This window comes from Amblyomma americanum, chromosome 4, assembly GCF_052857255.1.
Source record: "Amblyomma americanum isolate KBUSLIRL-KWMA chromosome 4, ASM5285725v1, whole genome shotgun sequence".
Lineage (NCBI taxonomy): Eukaryota > Metazoa > Arthropoda > Arachnida > Ixodida > Ixodidae > Amblyomma > Amblyomma americanum.
Genome location: NC_135500.1, coordinates 205,486,943 through 205,509,167, shown reverse-complemented (window position 1 = coordinate 205,509,167; position 22,225 = coordinate 205,486,943). Strand labels below are relative to the sequence as shown.

Genomic DNA, 22,225 nt, shown 5'->3' with positions numbered 1-22,225 from the left:
ATTCTTTCCGTTCCAAGGAAGCTTGGCCAGATCTGCGCATGGGCCCATAGAAGGGCTGAGTCACAAGCCAATGCAGGCTGTAGCATCGGCACCAGTTTCGTTATTTAACATGTGCCATATAACGTATAGTATACAGCATTCCGCTGTCGTGCGGAAGACCATACATAAGCCAAACAGGCAGGTGCCTTAATAAGCGATTATGAGATCATTTCAGTTCCCTCTCAAGTCGGCCTCACAGAAACTTAGCCGAGCATTGTAATTCATGCCAAGGATGTGCGCCCCTCCTTGATAGGACGGTGGCGCTGTTCAGGCACCGAGATAGTGACCAGAGAGCTCGCAGAAGCGTATCACATAAGAAAAAAAGTAGAAAACGCATGATAGGACGGTGGTGCTGTTCAGGCACCGAGATAGTGACCAGAGAGCTCGCAGAAGCGTATCACATAAGAAAAAGAGTAGAATCATGCGTTCGCGGTACGACCTTGACTCTGCATGATAAAGAATTCACGTTTATTTGCAGGTTTGCTGATCGACCATTTCCACGTGATGTGTAACTGCTTGACTTGCAGAACAGCGATGTTTAAGATATGTTTTTTTTCTGAATAAAATTCAGTTGATAGTAGCGCCTTGCTGTATGTCTTGTCCGTCGTCTCTGCGCGCTGCCTCGTAGCAATGAATCTAAACCAAGTAGCCGTTCTAACACACTGCAAGCGTTATAAGGCAACCGCCTGTGCCCTAACCCATTACCAAGAATTAAGGATAGCCCACAGGGTCAGTGCCGCTAAGCCCAGCGTCCTATTACGTTCTGTTCTGCAGTCACTCTGTCATTCTCTGTTTCTTTCGTCACAGATGATTTCAAAGCTCTATATTTGGTGATTGGGCGCATGAATGGATGATGATGATAGATGGATAAGAAGGCTGAATCCTTTAAATCAGGTGGTGGTTCAAGCCACCTAGCCATGAAAGCCATAGAATGGATGGATGGATGGATGGATGGATGGATGGATGGATGGATGGATGGATGGACGGACGGACGGACGGGCGGATGGATGGATGGGTGGATGGATACGGCTGGACACTTTAAATCGGGCGGTGGTTCAAGTCACCTAGCCATGACTTGTGAAATTTTACTCGTCTTTATTTTAGCCACCAATCATATAACCTTCGCTTGGTTACTTCTACCCGCTTAAAATCTACTTTTACTTCACTTTCCTTAAACCCCAATGCTTTTGGGAAGTCAGCCCCGCTGCTTTCCACTGTAGGGTGAAGCCCTTTACAGAAAAAGTATCAAGTGTTCAGCCGTTTCCTCCTCCTCTCCGCACGCAACGCACAACGTGTCTGAGTGGTACCTGACTCTATATGTCTTAGTCCGCAATGGATGGATGGATGTAAGGTAGGAGCATCCCCTTTGAAATGGGGCAGTGGTTGTTGCCAGTATACTCAGTTTTTTTCCTTTATTTTTGTTTACTCTGCTGTAAGTTGTTAATACGATTCGCCATTTCCTTTAAAAAAACGTCTTCCTACACTTTAAAACTTATGTCGCCTCTCTGCTTTTGTACCACCAACCCTCCAATCGTGTTTCGCTAATTTCCACCACAGATTTATTTACATGACTATTGTTATCTCTAAACCCTAAGGCCTCAGGAAGAGTGACTGTGCCTGCATCGACATCGGGATGGATACCATCGCATTTTAGGATAAGGTGTTCTAATGTTTCTACAGATTTACCACACACAGCACACGTGTCATCTTCTTAGTTAAATTCTTTTCTGTAGCTGCGCGTTCTAAGACACCCTGACCTACCTTCAAAGAGGAGGGCACTGCCTCTGGAGTTATCATAAAACGTGAGATATCATAAAACGTCGAGGTCATGCGCCACCTGGTTGCAGCCAAAGAAACTAGCAGCGCTCCTCCCCGAATTCCTGGTACTCCTTTTGGCAAAGTAACTGCACAAGGATGCTCAATTGGGTGAGTTGGAGTGGATCTTTGCTTGGGAAACACAATGCGAAAAAGAAAAGAACGAAAAGCAAGATAACTAGTGTGTGTGATCTTGCTTTTCGTCTGTCTTTTTCGCGCTGTGTTTGCCAAACATGCTTTCGACACAGGCTGCATATTGTATATCCTTATGCTGTATTGAGAGCTTGTCAAGCATCGGCGAGAGAAATTGCCATACTCCAGATGTGCTGTAGTGTGGCATCCATTTTGTGAAAAGCGCCAATGCTCTATAGCGCACTGCGCAAGAAAATATTCAGAGGACCAATGACACACGTGGCAAGTACTACCTCTAAACAAAATTGTCATACTAACATATAGCAAATATGTAAAACATTACTAAGGGTAGACAGCTGGGCTAGTTGGTTCGCATTAGTATGGAACATGGTACCAGCGCAAGAAACAAGGACGAAGGGAGATGGAGAACCCGAACGCCGGACGCAAAACTTTGGACCGCAGCTTAGCACAGCTTTCACGTTTTCAGGAAAATTGCACTCACCAATACAGGTCACTTGACTTGACGAAGTGTGCTGACGTCGCGAATGCACTTTCTTCAAGGCACTCAAATTTCGGACATTCAAATTCCACAGAAAGTCGGCATTCTTTGCAGCCAGACGCGTAAGTGTTCGAAAAAGAGGTTCACCTTTTTGTCCTGGGAATACCGAAGCGGCATAGGTGCGTAGGTGGTTCTGCAGGTGTCGAATCTCTCGCCGCAGTTCGGAGCGCAATTAAGCATACACAAGTGTGCAGAAAGGCTTCAGGTAGGAGTGAAAATCAATTAAGTAACACGGCCTACTTCGCATCTATATATCGAAGGTCTTTATCAGTGAACGAACTCGAAGGAATACCGACAACACGACACATGTTTCCTTTTTTAGGAGCCAAATATATTTCACAGGGCGATCATGAAACCTGATGCGAGAGATCTGCGATATCATTTGGATTCGCCATCTATGATTACCTTACTGCTTTAACTCTAAGGAATGGTTTTGCTTGATGGAAGGCGGTGTGGTTGGAAGGCGGCTGGTGAGTGATGCTTCTTGAGAGCAGCTGGCCTTCCCATTGCTTTTTCGTTCCGTTACTCTGAGCTTGTAGTGGGTGGAGGGCTTGTGGAGGGTAGTTGTTGGTGGGTTGGTGCTGGGTTTGTACTCTTGGAGAGTAGAGCTGGCTGTAGTTTCTGGAGAGTGGCGGTGGGGTGGAGAGGTGGGTCGAGGATGGCGGTAGGTGCGTAGACATCCTCCTCGCTGGGACTGATTGGGGTAGGTGGCTGGTTCTGGAGGGCGGAGCCTTCATTCACCGCGGCTTCACACAGATAACGCCGACATTTTAACCAAGTGCCACTGTCACTGCTATCGCAGCAAATAATCATTTTTATTACTTAACGTGCGTACTTATCAATGTGGTGAATGTCTTCAGGTAGCTGAAAAACAAGCTGGAATGGGGACGAACTGCACTGGTCAGCCGCTACATCGTGCGGATGTGGAGCCTCAAATGTCCAACAGGAATATAGAGAAAATGGTGGTAAACATCTTCATTCTATTAGGTTGAAGCTCAAGGCATGTGTGTCCCTGTGAGATTCATCCAAGTTGAACATTAGCATATTTACAAGTGATAACCCTCTCACTGACATGAAGAAATAGCCCTTGTGAGACACTTTTCCTAACTGTTGATAGTAGGCGATTTTGTAATGACATAAGATAACTATCCTTTTGGGGCTTTGAGCCTATATACCTGGCTATTCGTGAGAGTAGCTGTAATCCGGCCAATTTTCTCAACTTCCATTTTCTGTGAGTTCCAGCTTTGACAAGATCGCTGTATGCCCACACTCCTGGTCAAGTACGTCGGCTGTCTGAACACAAAACCGAAGCATCTCACAGTGGTGGCGGCGCGATGCAGCGGACTGGAATAAAGTTGGCCTATACACAGTAGGCACCGCGCCGGACATTTACCACCAATTACGGCATCGGGCCATATTCGCGAGGCTGCAGACGGTGGAGTTTAGCAGTCTACATGCATCAACAGCGTTCATGTGCGCAGTGGGGGTAGTGCAGCACTACTATCGGCTCGCGTGTGTGGCTGACTTGAAGTCAGCAAGAGTCTTCAGAACCTGGAACGTGACATGGGTTTCGTGCTGAAGCACGGAAGTGCTCGACAGATCGGCAGCTCGGCAACGGCAACCGTTACGCAGCAGCACGGGATCCCGAGGAGGGGGCCGAACTCCTCTCTAAGGCTGATAATAAACGTGGAGGAGCGCCACACGTTTTGTCATTTTTATTGGTCGTCTCAAAAGGCAAAAAAAAAAAATAGAAGCATAAATGAGAGAGAGAGAGAGAGGAAGCTCAGACCAGTAGCGGTTTGCCGGGCTCAAAGGCAATTGAAGATAAACAAAAAGAAACTAATGCGCAAAAAAATGAAGGAAAAAGTTCACAAAAGAAAGGAAAACGAAACAATCAAGAAACTAGCCCCTAGTCAAAATTGCCAAGTCGTAGTTTCAGGATAAAAAAAAATACGAAGAGACAGTAATGAGTGAAGATGAACCCAGGCAAGGGAAGTAGAATGACACAAGAATAGTGGCAGGCAGCAGCTGAAAACTGAAGCAGAAAAAAACAAAAAACAAAACACAGAGAAAGGAAGCAAGGAACAGCCTTGTTATGGTCAATCCCTCGTGTGGGTATGTGCCATTGTACGAGGCAAAATATGAGGAATTTTATGAGGCAAGAGGGAAGGATTAAAACGAACAAAAAATGAACAAAAGATACATGTGGGCGCAACAGGTAAGAGAGGCGCGATACTAAAGGCTGGCAAAATGGGAGAAAAAAATATACAGTAGAAATAGAGAGATGACAAAAACGCAAATAAATCGAAACAATAAAACAAGAAAGAAAATAAAAGTAAGACCCAAAATAAAGAAGCAAAATAAACAAATAACTGAGCAACAGATTTGGCTACATCGTGTCAATATACATGCGCTTTCGAAAAGCAGGCAAGAAAACCCACTCCTCCAGTGCACATAAAAAGTAAAAATAGCCAAATTTTGTCGAGCCACAGCCCTGAGGCTAATTGCGTTTTCGAAATTCTATAAACAGATATGGGTTTAAAAATGACAGACTACAAATCTCTAATTTCAACCAGGTATTTAACTCAATAGTTACAAGTTAATTATAAGAAATTAGTTAAGCGGGTAAGTAGTTAATATCATTGCAATAGTTGGTAACGTCCGCCAACGCAGGTATTCTTGTGGCGCAGAACTCGCCTTCATACCTCAAAAAGTCTATTTTGAAAAATAAGTGATCTTCTCTGAAACGCCTGGAATGAGAAAATATGAGAAGATAAGTAGTCTAAGAGAACCAATTAAAAGCAAGGAAAACCTAACGGTAATGTATTTTTAAAAGGAAAATGATAATTAAGCACCCCCTAATTTTTTTCTCACATTTCTCGTTGTCTATCCTATGATGCCAAGTTAATCGGCCCCCTTCTGCGGCTTATAAGAACGTTAACAGCATCATATAATTCCATCGTGAGCCCCCGAGTGGCTCAGTGGTTATGGCGCTCTGCTGCTGACCCGAAATACGCGGGTTCAACCCCGGACGTGGCGGTCGAATTTCGATGGAGCCTAAATTCCAGAGGCCTGTGTACTGTGCGATGGCAGTGCACGTTATACAACCCCAGGTGGTCGAAATTTCCGGAATCCTTCACTACGGCGTCCCTCACAGCCTGAGTCGCTTTGGGACGTTAAACCCACATAAACGTAAACAGAAAAAAAGTTCCACCTTGATTCTTTGTATTTTGTTGTTCCTTCACTGATAGTTCCCGGCTTAGCCCGCAGCTGGAAGCTTTGACGCCTAGATATAGATCTAAAAGAGGGCGCAACAACCGAGAGGGAAGCACTCCAAACTCAGCAGTAATTTCAGCAGATTTCCACGAGATTTCGACGCCTCCTTCATGCCTCTTTGGACACTGCATCAGTATTTCTGAGCAAGTAAAACTTTGTCACTAAACTTAACGAAGAGTTCATATCAGAAAATGTTTAGTGATTGCTCTTCGAAGAAAATCAGCTAAAGAGCGTGAGAAGTTGAAAAGAAATTCCCAGGAGTTCTCTTCCGCTGTCTAGAAGTGACAAGTATACCCATAGAGGATACTTCGCCACATTCCTATCCCGCCGAACCCAAGAGTTCATCTCCGCCTAGCCCTCTATATTATGCAATCCTGAACAAATCACGATAAGTGCTGTGCACGGCGATACTTGCTGGGCGTTCGTGCCAGAGCATAAAAGAAAACTTTTCAGAACAAAAACAAAAAAATGCACCACCCTCCCAAGAATATAAAAATATTCGTGATACCTACTTTGGTACAAAAAGGCCTCGCCTAGCGAACAATAGCAATAGGCTTCGCAAAGCATTCTCAGCGTGGACTTCGGCGACAACGCGTCACAGCAAGTGCTTCAGGGAAGAGTCTATGTAACTTTTGAAAAACCGGTTTTTGGGGTGAAAATATGGCTTTTTCGGTATAGCTTTACCAGTGTTGGCGGGCACTCAAATACCGGTGAATAGTTTTAAGTAAAACGTGGTTTAATTGATTTTAATAATTTAAATTATTGAACTATTCAAGTTAAATTAATTAAAATTAAACTATTAGAGTCAGGCGCACAGTTGCACTTAGAGATTTGTAGCCGGTCATTAGAAATATCCATATCAGTTTTTAGAATTTAGAAAACGTAATTATCCTCGGCGCTGTGGCTCGACAAAATTTGGCTATATTGTGCAAAAATACATGCGCTTTCGAAAAACACGCAGACAAAGCAACCTTTCCAGTGCACGTAAGTAGTCAAAAAAGCCAAATTTTGTCGAGCCACAGCACCAAGGGTAATCGCGTTTTCTAAATTCTAAAAACTGATGTGACTATAGTTACTGAAATCTGGCTACAAATCTCCAATTGCAACTAGGCGCCTAAATCTAATAGTTCAAAACATAGTTATTAAAAATTAGTTAACCAGCTCACTACATTAAACAATTCACCGGTGTTCTGGAGTCCGCCAACACAGGCAATACTGTGCTGAAAACGCCACATTTTTACCTATAAAAACCGATTTTTTAGAATTACTTAGTGTTCCCTGAAACGCCTGGTATATGTAGTCGCGGAGTTCTAACGATCCGCGTTTGAACTTGTGCATCTGCGCAAAAAGTGTACCTGCTATAGAATATAAAAAAATACAGATAAAATGAAAACAAAAGAGATATAGAGATAAGAAAGAACACGCGTGAGACCTAGACCCGGAAAATGACGCAATTGTGCACCCTAGTTTAGGGAAAATACTTGATACGATATTGATAAGCCTGCTTCTGTTCTATTGTTTTTTTTTTCACTGTCGGAGGTACAAAAAAGATTCAGTACGACCTCAAGCAATAAGTATATTCTCTCGCCATCGCATCAACGTAACGAAGCCCCCTATACCTCCAGGTCACGTTTGGTGGAGGTGTGGCCCTTCAGGCACAACCACGCATGCGCGGCTACCGGCTCCCTGCTCGAAGAGGTACGTGCTCGGCTACTCCCTGTTTTTCCGCGAATCACTTACAGCTCTGTCCCCCCGGGCCAGACAAGCTGCGTGCGTGACAGCAAGGTTAAACGAAACTTGTAGGTGGAGACGGGACGTACCTGTTTGTTCAACCCAGTGTTCATTTTGTATAAACCAGAAAAAGCCCGAGGCAATTATCTTAAAATGCCTCATTTACACATGCAAACTAATCTCTGAATTTAAAGCTGGCGACTTTGTGCCGCGGATATTGCCGATACAAGGAGAAACAAAATTGAATTTCGAAAACGGTTGCGTTCTGGAGGAGAAATTGCATAAACCACTTTTGGGTCCTAAGACGTACTCTTGAGCTTCGGGTTCTTTATACTACGCAGAAGTAAAAACATTTCTAGTGATGATGATGGATTTTTATGGCGCGAGGGCATCTATGGCCAAAGAGCGCCATGGCACAAGTTATTTTTCAACTACCCAATGTGGGGTAAAAGACGAATTTTCCAAGCATTTCACCCCAGATAAGCCGAGCACCTGTCCAGGGGAAAGCTTGTACCCATTGTATCATCGGTGGGTACTGGGCGGCACTGGGGATCGAACCCCGAACCTCCTGCATGCGAGGTGGATGCTGAGACCACTAGGCCAATGTTGCGGTGTCAAAACTTCTAGTGACTCTATTAGCACTAGCACTAAATACTGTGCGTCACGTATGACATTGTTCGAGCCATGTTAGCTACGTGGGCTTGCCTATGCAAACCTCACCAGCACCTTTTGCTATCGAATAAGCCAGTGCGGATCAGCTCAGGCGTGGTGGTGACGAACGCAGTATACTATTCAAAACCCGCTAATAAAATCTTCAGTTGACGGTATAAGTTGTATTGCAGCTCGAGAGAGACAAATAAAAGCACTCGAGGCTCTAAACGTGCGCCTAAAACCCCATCAAACGTTGTAAAACAAAGAACGTGAGGCAAACACCTTTCACGGAAAGGCCCGATGCCAGAGCGGTGTTGAACCCTAGGCTGTGAGAGACATTCATATTTGAACAGCGCAAAAAAAAAAAAAAACGGGACACAAGGAAGAAAGGAGACCACAAGCGCTGACTCGTAACTAGATTTTTAATCCACGTCAAAGCATCTTAAATACTAAGAACGCCAAACTCAAACAAGAGGGAAAACCAAACGAAAACGACACAGAGCTGCTAATCATGCACACAACGCTGACAATCAGCACGAGCGCGAGACTACACATCTTGGCCGGATAAGAACATAATCTTTTTATCAGTTAGTGTGACAGAAGGATCACTAATGCAGCTATCAGGTTCCAAGCGGATGTGAAAAGCCTCCAAAATTTCCCGCGTTAGGTTGTCATTATGTTTTCCTAGGATGACGGTGTTAGACAACAGAGGGGTGCAAGTACCTTCTCTCCAGTGACGTGAAGATGCTTTGACGTGAATTAAAAATCTAGTTGCGAGTCTGCGCTTGTGGTGTCCTTTCTTCGTTGTGTCCCGTTGTTTTATTGCGCTGTTCAAATATGAATCAATACCAACTCGCCCAGTTCGCAGCTTTAATGTGAGAGACATACTCCCGTAGGGCCGGAGCGAGCACGATACTACCGCGAGTGGTTGGGACACAACAAATTCCACAAGCACTGAGGGTCAACCAAATGTGAGCAAAGCCTCACATATAGCAAAAGTATTAAGGAGAAAGTGTTTAATGGCTCATACTGGCGGCCATGAATCCGTCCGGCGTCAGTTACATCCAGCAACTAAATGACGTCATCTAGATGAGGCACCAAAGCAACTACAACAGTCTGAAGCAGTTCCGCGCAGCTGCGATCAATCGAGATAAGTCTGGTGGCATCGCAAAGAAAATGATAAATCAATGTGGCTGATGAGTGTGTGACGTCATTGAGTGGCGTCACCATCATTAGAGAGGAGCGCTCCCCAGGCAATCTTGCAGACGCCTCCTGAACGCCGACCCGGAAGGATGCCGCCTAAGCGCTTTTTGTAGTCTTTAATAATCTTCACCACACATCAGCGACACAAGCAGCAACACCGCGCTAAAGGCTTTCGGCCGACCGCACTTAAGGTCAACAGAGTGCCCTCCCCTCCTCCCCTGAGTTTTTTAAATATAACATTCCTTTGTGCATAAGTATTTGTGCGCACTCGGCAACTTGTGTTTTATTTTTGATTTCAATTCCTCCTCATCAACATCAGCCTGACTACGCCCACTGCCGGGCAGAGGACTCTCCCATGTCTCTGCAATAAACCCTGTCCTTTTCCAGCTGCGCCCACCCTATGCCTGAGAACTTCTTAATCTCATCCACCCACATAACGTTCTGCCACCCCCTGCTACGCTTTCCTTCTCTTGGAATCCACTCCGACAGTCTTATAGGGGCCAGCGGTTATCTTGCCTTCGCAGTAGATGCCCTGCCCAAGCCAATTTCTTCCACTTGATTTCTACTAGGATGTCATTTACACGCGTTTGTTCCCTCAACCACTCTGCCAGCTTCCGGTCTCTTAACGTTACAGCTATCATTTTTTTCTTTCCATAGCGTTGTCCTGAACTTAAGGTGAACCCTTTTCGTCAGCCTACACGTTTCTGCCCCATAGGTGAGTACCGGTAAGATAGAGCTGTTGTACACTTTTCTCTTAAGGGATATTGGCAAATTACCATTCATTATCTGAGCGAACCTGCCTCGAGTCGTTATCACTGCGTCGGAAGAAGACGATACTGACGCTAGACATGATCCCAAGAATTTCTACAAGACTCCGGGTTACTTAACAAAGCCATACCCGTGAAGCTGCATGGCCATCGGGCCATCGGCAGTGAGACAATAGCTGAGGTGGTGTGAGTTGTGCTCCTGCTGACAGCCTCGAGGGTGCTGCCGAATAATGTTACAGTGTATATATATATATATATATATATATATATATATATATATATATATATATATATATATATATATATATATATATATATATATATATATATATATATATATATATATATATATATATATATATATATATATATATATATATATATATATATTGCTAGTTTGTAATTAGTTTTAAACAGTGTTTCTAGTCGCATAGCAGCGACGGGACTGACGAGCAACGCTGGGCCGGACCGAACTTCGGATTCGGCCAGCAAGAAGAGAGTTGCTTTTTATTGCCGCGAATCTTTGCATAGTTTGTTTGTTCACGCTCAAAGCCACAGGTACGCGGCATTATCATTTTGTTCATGACGCGAGCGGCAACCAGACTAATTTCGATTGATCACAGCCGCGCGCACCTGTTTCCACATATTTTCAGATTGTCGTAGTCACTTTTGGTCCCCTATCTAGAAGGTGCCTTGCCAACTTTGAATCGAGCGCTTCCGACAGCGGTAGGGATTCTGTTTGACGACCGCCGAGCACGGTTGTTGCTACTGATGCCGCCGAGAAAGTTCTTCGCGGCCTCAAGCCGACCTAATAAGTAGTTGCTTTTGGAAGCCCTTTTCGGCATCTTACTGACTGCCGGACTGCCGTCGACACGACGTGACGGCACAAAGATTCGCGGCGCTATTTCAAAAAGCGCGCTGAAGCAACAGGTAAATGAAAAGACACGCACGCATTGGAGTGTGACACGCCTTTGCGAAAGTTGGGAATTTAAGCGCTCTTTTTTTGTTTATTGTTCCCAATCCCGTGCGTATCAGGAAACCTGTCTGCATTCACTGCGCTATGGCCGAATAGCAAGGCATTCGCTAGTGTCGCTCGTCTCTATTTTTTTTCTTTCGTGTGTTTCATTACACGCAATATCGCTTTCTTTCCATCTCAACCAATTAACCAAGCCACAAGTCTCGTTAAGATCCAATGTCCTCCGTCTAACCCTCTAGTGTAATGAAGAGACGACTCAAAAACGCGGATTCCTTTTGACTTGACTGGCTTCCTTCGGGTTCCACTGGAACGTGGATCTCCCGCTGAAACCCCTCATAATGCGGCCAAGAAGCACCGCGCGCTTATCAGAGGGCGCACTGCCGCCGAGATCGCCGCGACATCATTCGGAGCCGACGTGAAAGCGGCGCAAAACAGATTGCTCCAGCTATAACTAAACTCCTTCCTTACGAATCCCACAAAACACTGGTGGCACGCGCAGGGAGAATAACGCGCAGATCTCGATCGACCTCTCTCCTACAGGCTTAAACAAGTAAAATGCAAGGAGCACAGCAGCTTTCGCCGGCTCGCCTCGCATCGAACGCCAGCGCGCGCCCGACGGCGCCCCTCAAAACACGCCGAGCCCTCCCGCCCCTCCTTTGCACATTACCTCTGGCGCAGCTCTCGTACTCGAGGGGAATGACGTCAAACGTGACGTCAAAAAGGGGGTGTTTTCCTCGTCTCTCTTCCCTCAGGGAGCACCCCCTTCCCTCGTTGCCTTCGTGTCCTCTGTTCCCCTCCGGTTTTATTTTTCCGATCGAAGCATGAAAGGAGGAGGAGGAGGAAGTTCTCCGCTGAACCGCGGTGGGCTCAAGAGAGGGGCGAGGGAGGGCGTCTCTCTGGGGACCCGAGGGGGAAAAAGAGGCCGGTGAGGAGGAGCGCGGTCACTGCTTTGAGTCGCGCAGCGAAGCAGACCGCGTAGGAGCAGCCAATGAGGTGGCCTGCGTCTGCTAGCGTCGCCGCTGACCTTCCCGTCGGAGGAAAAAGTCGGTCGCGAGGGAGCGCTCCAGACGCCCGCCCTGAGGAGCGGCCGCACGCCGCTAGCAGTGTGGTGGTGCGGAGCGGCGCTAGGCCTTAATCACGTGCTGGTGTTGTCTGACATGTGGTAATACTAGCGGCCACATTTGATCTTGTTCTCCACAAATGCAGAATTTCATTTTTTTGTGCTTTACTGGACTAATACAAGCTTTGTTTCTATTTTGTGTTGTCATTAAAATGCCGCAATCAATAGATACAGGTCCTCAGTGACCCTTTAATCGATTAATTTAGTGTCCACTTTGTCTGGCTCAAGGTAAAAAAAGATTGTTTTGCTCTCTTTAACGTCAAGCGCACTTCAAGTTTGATAGTACCAATTAAGCCGAAGGGCAATTAACGTCGGGGGCAAAAGAGATGTAGCACTCCAGGCTATTAACGCCGGAACCGGCTTGAGAGTGGCGCGGTTTAATGATGGGTGTCATACCAGTGGTAGAAGACTAAAATAAGTCTGCTGCACGCAATAAATTCGGAGTCATTTGACTCACAATGCAAATTCTGCGGGAAGAAGGCGGACCTGTACCATATGGTATGGGCCTGCCAAAGAAATCAGGCGGTCACTATTAATAATCAGCCAACGCAGGACGGGTGGGAGGCAGCTCTGTCCAGCTCGACGAAACGAGTCAGAAAGAGCTCATCGAAAGAGCCCAGACTGCAGCCTACGCCAATGGGATACCGGACTGAGAGCTCCAACCGCTGCTACAACCTCCTGAACAATTTCATTAAAATATTTTCACCGCCAACAGCTATGTTATCCTGAAGCTGGTAGTAGGTTGTTGTCATCAATCAGCGTGTATTCTTTATATCATTTACAGGTTCGGCTATGCAAACAATAACTTAAGAAATGTCACATAAGTCTTCATTTTAGTAAATTGCCTAAAGACCCAAAAACCTAACTAACAACAGCGCATTCTTTAAGAATTTACTTCACGGGAGTTCAGCTGCTCAAAAAACGAAGCAAACATTCAAAGAGCGCAGTACAGCGGGTGAAATTCAGATATATTGGAAAATAAATAACGACAAAAACAATAACACGCGACGGTAGCGACTGTCACCACTCACAAATAGGTTCATCATGGCTGTGCAATCGAAAGCAGGCCACTTCTAAAAGCTACGAATGAAGGGATAGAAAGAATCAGACATACACGTTGTCTTGGAGATGGTACTTGCTGATAAGAGCTCTTGTACAGCCTACCAGCAATTGCGCTATCATGAAGCAAGTATCTGAATGCCTGGGAGGTAGATTGCCATCTGAAGTCTCCATTCAAGAGCGTCTCCTTTCTGCTACGGTGGGATGCATGCGCAACCTTGACATTTCCTTGCCCCCAGATGCGCATCGAGAATTAAAATATTCGAGGAAACGAACAGGCATACTGCAGTGCTACCACAATGAATCGCATCAAGTGCGCTCCTCTGAAACGGTCTATACAGTACGACAATAACTAAGTTAATAGGAACTTTAGGGCACTGCACAACACAGACCTATTTGTACACGAAGAAGAGAACTTTTTGGTGGAGTGAAAATTTTCGGTGACTAAATGCGCTTGTATAGTCACTGAGACCCCTCAAAAAAAAATTCAACAACAGCTGTATAAATTATATATATATATATATATATATATATATATATATATATATATATATATATATATATATATATATATATATATATATATATATATATCGAAGTATACGCTTCATTTAAGGAAACATTTTTATTTTACTCGACGTTTCGATCGGAGGACCGATCTTTTTCAAGAGTGACCATACAGTGCATGGGCGCGTGTTTTTATAGCATGGGACTTGACACACAGAAGGCTTAAAAAGAAAAGAAATAAATAAAAGTAAAGAAAAAAGGGGGAGGGGGTGGCCGGGAGAACGGAACAAAACTGATTTTTTTGCATTTAGAAAAATTTCTGATACCTGCTTTCGCTGGAAGCAAGGAAAACATGTTCAGTATTCACCAACTACGCTAACTACACACTGTTATAATGCTATGAGTATTGTGCTGTGCTTACCAATGACAGTTTTGGCACACACATCGTGTGCGAACAGGCTTGAGTTGAGTCGAGCATAAGGTAACTGCGGTTTATTGTTGCAAACTATCTTGCGTCACAGGGCATCGGTAGTAGTAGTGATTTAATTAAAAATAGTTATCAAAAGGAAGGAAAAGATTTTTGCCAGTCCTGGCGTCTGCGTACAATAGAGGTACAATATACAAGTATTCTATTCACACAATAACATATGCACAGGTCGGGCGCGTGTGATGTACAGGGCATGGTCAAAATCCATTTTCATCTATTATACCTCATCCTTTTGTAATCGGTGTTGTGACTGTTTCCATGAATAAGAAAACATTTGGAACTGCAACAAAAGTGCTAAATGTCTATTTAAACCTTCTTGAGACTTTCTACCATAAATTCTAGAAAACGTAGCTGCTTCTTCTGTATAATCAACTCGGTCTGAAAAAGGATAATGTCTGCCAACTATTTCTTGTTTGTAAGATCAATTGGACAGTCATGTTTTTGCCATATGTGTGCAAGCACACCTGCAATGCTATATGCCAACAGCTATATTAAGCTGTGAAATCAATAAGACCCACTATACTACTAGGAGTAGCATGAAGTTTGAAACCGAAACCCAATGGGGATATCTGAGTAATGACGACTCTATTGACAATTTATAGAAAGAGGATAATACATCACGAATGAAAGTGTTCGTACAGCTACAGGAAATTATATTCTGATAAAGGTGTACATATTTATTTATGACAAATCGAAATAACATTGTTAAATATTTACTTAACCCGGGCAACCCGAGACACCTATTTATATAGGAGAAATTTTCAAAAATTTCCTTTCAAACAATATTTCGTACACCTGTTTACTACGCGTTCCTTTGATTTTGCCACGACGGACTGCAAAAAAACTCATCATTTATTCGTTAATCTGTGCTCTAGAGCATATAAGGTAGTGAAAACCACAATGAGTGCTATAAGTGCAAATTTATTTTTATGGCCAATAATATGCGCTCCACATTTTCTTAGGCTTTTTGTGCAGGCTGGAATTTTTGTGATTCTTAAATCATACAAATTTATGGGCTCAGTTGTGTAGCCACCCCATGTCAAACGCGTTCACAGCGGATGACTACTTGGTAGTCTGTCTTCAAAGTCAACGACTCACAAGGCAGATCAGGCAAAAGAAGGGGTTGATGTGGCAGGATTCCGGAGGAACACGCCAAAACAAATATTCGCAAGAATCCTCACAGACGCAGTATTCAGATCGGTTCGTTCGCCGGAAATGAAACCACGCGCCTTGGAGACCACCGCGCTTGCTCGCAAAAAAATATAAAAAAAATCAATGGCGAGGTCTTTGAACACGTGGTAATAGAAGGCAAGTGACAGAGTACTCGCGACTGAATGTAAACTCACGTAGGACGGCGAAACGTCGATCTGGTTGGCGAACGACTTGAGAAGGACAAAGCCGCGGACGGTGGCCGGCGATGACAGGGAACAACGGGCGACCATGTGCTTCGGCGTTGTCATTGTGCGCGAGCTATACTGAACGACTGGCCTCAGCCGGCACACACGAGACACTCACGTACGCTACAAGATGGCGGGCGAAAACGTTAACCTAACCCAACCAAACCTCCTCACTCGCGGAGGCCCCCGCAGACGGCGCGAAAGAACCGAGCAGCGCCTTGACGAAATCTCGGCGCCACCAGCGTTGGCGTGCAGGCGCGGGCCCATTGGTATTTACAAACAAAATGAGCGCGTCACTCTTGCGTCACCGCTGATGGTGTACCACGTGACTGTCGGGCGCCGCGAAGAGGTACCAGCCACAGCCGCTGCCGCCAACGCCCCCTATGTCGTCGGCGGGAAAGAAAACCGGGGAGCAAAGGGAAAGGGTCCGAAAGGCGGAGGCCGAAGGGATAGCGAAAAAAAAAAGAGGGGAGAACGAAGTGGTTACCAGAACGAAGCTGTGGCGAGTGCGATGCTCGGGGTGAGATGTAGCTGGCGCTGTGGCGACAGCGTGGAGAGTACGTATCGACCTGATTGATCTTGAAAAGAGAAACGAACCGGGCGTGATAAAGAAACAATCCATCGGTTCGTCGGGAAAGAGGGAGAGGGTGCTGGAACGAACGAGAGATCGGAAAGAAATGCAAAAGGTCGATGCTTACGCCTACTCAGTTCTCTGCGCGGTCGTGCCGTTAGAATGACGGGCGTGATACGAAGGACATGGAGGGATGTATACGTGCGAGGGCCTTGAAGTAGTAGGGCATGCGAGCAAATATGTAAAGAAGGAGCCTGCCGACAAAGAAAACGTGACCAAAAACAAGTTATAGCCAAGCTCGGAATGAATGAAAACCGTCGACCAGTGAGGAGAAAGTCCCCAGACATCGTGGCGATCGATGACGTAAATGAAATGGCAAATGTGAGCGCAGAGTCAAGAGTCTGGTGCTTGCGTCTGAGAGGACGTTAGTCTGGTTCGAAAGAGCATGAAGAAAAGACAAACTGTCGAACATCTACCTTCACGGCTCGTCCACTTCTCTGCGTTCTCGAAGGCGCTGTTAGGTTGATTACGTATCAGTAAGGCGTGCCAATGCACGTGGGCAGAAAAAGCAAGGAAAATGAGTGATTTTTTCTAATGATGAACACATGTCTCGGGCGCAAAATAATTTTTTTTTTGCTTCGCTCCGTGTTCAGTTTTCATTATCAGTGATATGACACGCGCTGATGATGAAGCAAGCGTGTGCACTTTTATGCTAGCTTGACTATTCAGTAAAGCCGCGAGCGTTCAGGAAAGTAGAGCATTCAGAAAAGCCGTGAGTGTTCACGAATCCAGAGAGCGCAGGAAATGCGAGCGTTCTGGAAAGCCCGATCACATTTTCAGTCACTAGTTTCGCTTGAAACGACAGAGTTGATCAGGTTAGAAGTGGTAAGTTAATCAGGTGACGATTTCGTTGCGACGATTAACGAGCGCCGGATGTCAGCCAATCATGGATCTTTACAACGGGCAAAGCGCTCGGTGAATATAATTAATCTAATTCGCGACATAAATTTAAATATATTTTTTCTCATGTACTGATTCCTCCTGTGTACCGTGTTTGATTTTGCGGCCTGTCAGACGCGGCCGCTCATGGCACCAATGGCTTTGGCAGGCCTCAACATATGTACTGTTTTCTTTAGTCGTAATAACAGTATTATTATAACATTATGTTGCTGACGCTGCATTTTATTCACACCACTGCAGTTTTAAACCTGGTACCTGCGGAAGAAATGACACTCCCAAGCATTTTTAGGTGCGTGAAGTGAACGGAAAAAGTGGAAGTGAGGCAAAGCTCGCGCCGGAGTACAGGCGATGATTTAGTCACCACTACGAACTGTGCCGCGCAAGTATTGCTCGAACACCGTAGTTGTCAAACATACCGCGAGATTCTGGACAAGCGCATTTTTATAACGGGCAGTTATTTATGAACGCAACTTCCTGCATAAAGTAAGATTCGGCTATAGCAATCGATATATTTGCACACCCCACATCGGGACGCTGCTAGTTTTCTGTTATTTACCGTCAAAAGACGCATCCCACTGGCGTTCTATGGCAGTCTTAACTACTCTGTGCGAGCGCAAGACACACTTTCAAAGCGAGCTTTTGTTATGCATCGGAAGTTTAGACTATTCTTGTTATTTTTCTGCTAACAGCGTGTTAAAAGATTCAATCAATCAATCAATCGATCAATCAATCAATCAATCAATCAATCAATCAATCAATCAATCAATCGATCAATCGATCAATCGATCAATCAATCAATCAATCGATCAATCAATCAATCAATCAATCAATCAATCAATCAATCAATTTCTTTCCTTAGAAAAGGAGGAGTACCGGACTAAAAGCTTGGACAGCTTGACGAGGCCCCGGCCCCTTGCAAGTTGGCATGACAGCAAGATGACGGCCAGTCATACACAAGAAATAAAAAAGCATCACAAAGAAACGGGTAATACAGAGTGAAACAAGGCGGCAAGCAATCAGACAAAAAAAAAGGTAATACAAATAATCAACACACATAGGCAACAGTGGTGAACAGGAGAATAAAAAGGCACGGTCTAGCCTTGCAAATAAATAAGTTGACAAAAACGTTTAATGCGAGAGTTCCGGTTCCTGAGGGATCAAAATTTTGTCGCTCTAATAAGTTGAACAGCGAAGGTAATGTATAAGATAAAGATTGTTCATCATAGGAGGTTCTCGGGGTGGGTACGAACCACATTTGCTTATGTCGGGTCTGACGAATATTTGTATTCTCTCGGAGTTTTGCCAGATGACTTGTATCATCAATGCCAAATTTTACGAAACTTTTGTAGCACAACATCAACCTATAATTGTAAAAACGAAACACAGGAAGAATTTCATATTTAGAAAAAAGTGGTTCTGTGGAGCACGTATAATGGACATCAGCTATGTAACGCACAGCTCTTTTTGTAGCAAATGTAGTTTTTGAAAGTTTGTCACAACTGTTGTGCCCCACAACATGATGCAGTACTGCTTGACTGATACCACCAGAGCATTGTACAACATTATTTTTACCTTGGTCGGGAGAATGCGACGCAGACGAGCAATGAACCTAATGGCAGATGACAATTTTGATTGGAGGTGATCAACATGCTCATTCCAGGTAAGGTGCTTTGAAAAACGCACCCCAGGGACATTAACGGAATCGACTATCTCTAACTGTTCCCTGTCCAGACACAAATTCATATTAGTTGTCACCTTTCCCCTAGGCGTGTACAAGATTACTTTCGTTTTCTTAGGGTTGGTGTCTAAGGTGCCCAAGAAAGCTGGACTTTTAGGATTGTTTGTCGTGTCGTATATCAACTCATGTCAGTGCTACGTGGTAAATCTAGTGTCGCGTTCAGTGGACGCATTTAGATTCACAATGCTTCATTCGTTGCCTCTCTGCAATGTCACTGCATGGGCACTGCTCACTGGCGAAATGCAGCCACTTCAGCAAATGATACCACTAACGATGGGAATAATCTAGTGAGAAATGTTCGCCCAGCGAGCACAATTTCGGACAGTTACCTTTATTGGGAATGTTTTAACGCAGGGATTTGTTGGAACTTATGCAATAAAAGATTTCATCGAATATCAGTAACACGCGAAGCTCACACCGGAATCAAACCTAGGCAAACTATCATATTTTGCCGCGTCATAAAGTTAGCGATAAGTGGAAACTGTAAAATAAAAAATTAACTTCTCAAATGCACTACCTGTATTCGACTTCGAACCATCATATTCATCAAAATCTGCAATAAAGAACTAAGTAGAGAAATATCTAGATTGTCCAAGAAATTGCTACATACGTCAGGAACTCAACACAATTTCAAGGAGTGCAAAAAGATTTTTTAGTTTTCCTATTGACTCAATAATATAGGCCAAAACAGACAATTGCAATAGCTCTCGAGTTTTCAGCTCTCATCAAGTGGGTTGCTGAACACGCTACAGTAAACTAGTCGTCCGCCGGCATGATGGTAAAAAAAAAGGCAAAGCACTAAAGGTATATTACAAAATTCCAGTTCACAGGTACCATAGTCAAATCTAATATTTTGCAAGCATAACAAAATGCTTTCCACTATATCATTGCAGTTGGAACACACCAACTTTACATTCTCAAATATGTGGCATTCCGAGTATGTAGTAAAGCATGTTCTACTCTTCTATAAAGAAGAGTAGTTTGATGCTTTATGTTTGATGCAATCAAGCGTATTAAATAAAAACGTGGCAATAAAGTTTTAATTACTCACATTGTGGCACATCCCAAAGCAAAACACATGATTTTTTAAAACTTATACAGCTCACCCAAGATATACCAAAAATAAATAAGAACGAACACATTTAACTTGAATAAAACATTCACTCTCGTATCCCACTTTTGAGCACATTGCAATGTACAAACTTTTGTGGGCTGTCAAACTGTAATACAGAGAAAAATATGTACAGTTTGCGGGAAAGAGAATTATTACCAATGGCCAATTATGTTCGGGTGATTCGTACATTTGGTCGAACATAAAAATTAGCTTAGCCTTAGCTGTTTATTATTGATAAACATAAATATGGAACTCATTCTCTTTCAGAATTTTTCTCCGCACCTTGTTGAATAAGCAAGCTCTTGTCTTGTTTGATTTGAGCAATTTTGCAGAAGTTGTAATTGTTTCATTACCACCCCTTTACATTTGTGCGATCATAAGACACTGAAGGCATTTGCGTTTGTGAGTGACACATGATGCACTAACAATACGCATGATGTGGTCCCTCTAACAAAACAATTTATCAATACTGTTTCCTATTCCTACTTCAGACATCTTGCTAAACTGCTATCGATAAAGTTTATTTATTCAGTCACCCTGCAAGTGCGAAACAAGGTCACACTTGGTGGTGAATGGCACGTTGTAAAGGGGCAAAATATTTATTTCGTTGTAAGAAGCGGTCCTCTACCTATAATATAGATCGAGGCATCGCTATAGGGCGATGCATAAAAACGCCGTGTAGTATGAAATATGGTGCTGTTCCCCAAAAGAAATGACAATAATCAGACACCAACAAATATATCGAATTACATGAAATTTCGTCTCAATAGAGCTCTTGCGACCTGTAATTACAATAACATGAGACGTGCTAAATAGGCATTCTACGTGGTCTTTCCCATGATCAAGGTTGAAAGTATTCTATTCGTTTCAAGGGATCTACCATTTATAATTTGCTGCTGCCTAGTGCAGACAACAGCTTGATGTAAAGCAACTGACTTATTATGTGGTTCGAAGACTGCTGCTTTTGTGTTCTTTTCATTGATCACTATTGAATTCTCTGTCGAACAACTTTTATGTTTTGTTTGCGTATTAAAGACACCAGTAAGTTCTTGAATATTAAACACGAAAAGACCACACGAACAGATTCCCATTTTATTTCGCTGCAGCGCCAAAGCAATATTCTTCAAATACTTTAAATGGAGAGTAACACCGCTTTTTTTATAAATTTTACGGCGCTATCAAGCACAGACTCGACCACCTTTCAAATTATGACACCAAGGCATGCCGTAACCACCCCTATGAATTACATTTGATACCCACGGATTTCATAAGAAAGATTTCGCAAGAAGAACGCTCACATGTAATGTTACTTTCGCGTCGTTGCGATTTTCATTACGCAGCTCCCGCCGTAGGGTGCTAGAAATATACAGCCTTAGTTAAAAGTCCTCAGGCCACTGGATTTACTTTCGTGCTCTAGAGTAGAGTTCTTACACGCCCCAAAAGGCACAGAAACCTTTATCCTCACGGTAGAAAGATTTATGGCTTCAGATGAGTCATAAGCATTCCAGTACGTGACTGAGATGTAACCCATTTGCCTGAACAATATTGACCGAGGCTGTGCCTGTTTGACATGTTGTAGTAAAAATTCGACTCAAAGCTGTGCAAAATGATAAAACAGGGATAAAACAGTGGTATATTAATCTCACCGCAACGTAGCAACTAAAATGAATAAGTGTGGGAAGCTATTTTTCAAAAGGGCACGCACAGCTGAAAAAAAAAAAAAACGACGGAACCGTGTCAAAAAATCCGACAGAAATCTTGTCGCTGTGTCCTACCGGCATGTTTTTCTGTTTCTTGTAGCACTTTTCTGTAGCACTAGTTTTTGTCTATGGTACTTTTCTGTGGTAAGCACAAAAAGTTTTCCGGTTAATACAAAATTTCTGTTGTTACTACAAGCTCATGGGGAAACTATTACAGAAAAATCTGTTGTTACGACAGTAAATTTTCTTAGGTTTTTTGACTGGACATGAAACTACATTATGTGCCATCTCACGAAACAGGTGCCGAATTCTTGCTCAGCAACTAATGCGACAGGCTGCGCGAGCGATTTTTTTAGAACCTCGGTTAGGTTAAGAAAGAGCCCTGCGCTGCGGGAAATCTTCTTGCAATGAACCGTCCAATAT

The 22,225-nt window shown here is 43.9% G+C and overlaps 1 protein-coding gene across 2 annotated transcripts in view; it reads right to left on the bottom strand.

Moving 5' to 3' along the window:
- Positions 1–22,225, bottom strand: part of LOC144129160 (sodium- and chloride-dependent glycine transporter 1-like) — a 94,538-nt gene that overhangs the window by 52,500 nt on the left and 19,813 nt on the right. The window contains exon 1 of one of the 2 annotated variants that reach the window (XM_077663112.1): positions 15,669–15,890. The exons of the other annotated variant lie outside the window; for it this stretch is intronic. Within the exon in view, the coding sequence (XP_077519238.1) occupies positions 15,669–15,782 (114 nt within the window). The 5' untranslated portion in view covers positions 15,783–15,890. Of the gene's footprint in view, positions 1–15,668; positions 15,891–22,225 lie in introns of those variants that run through there. 2 annotated transcript variants of the gene reach the window in all.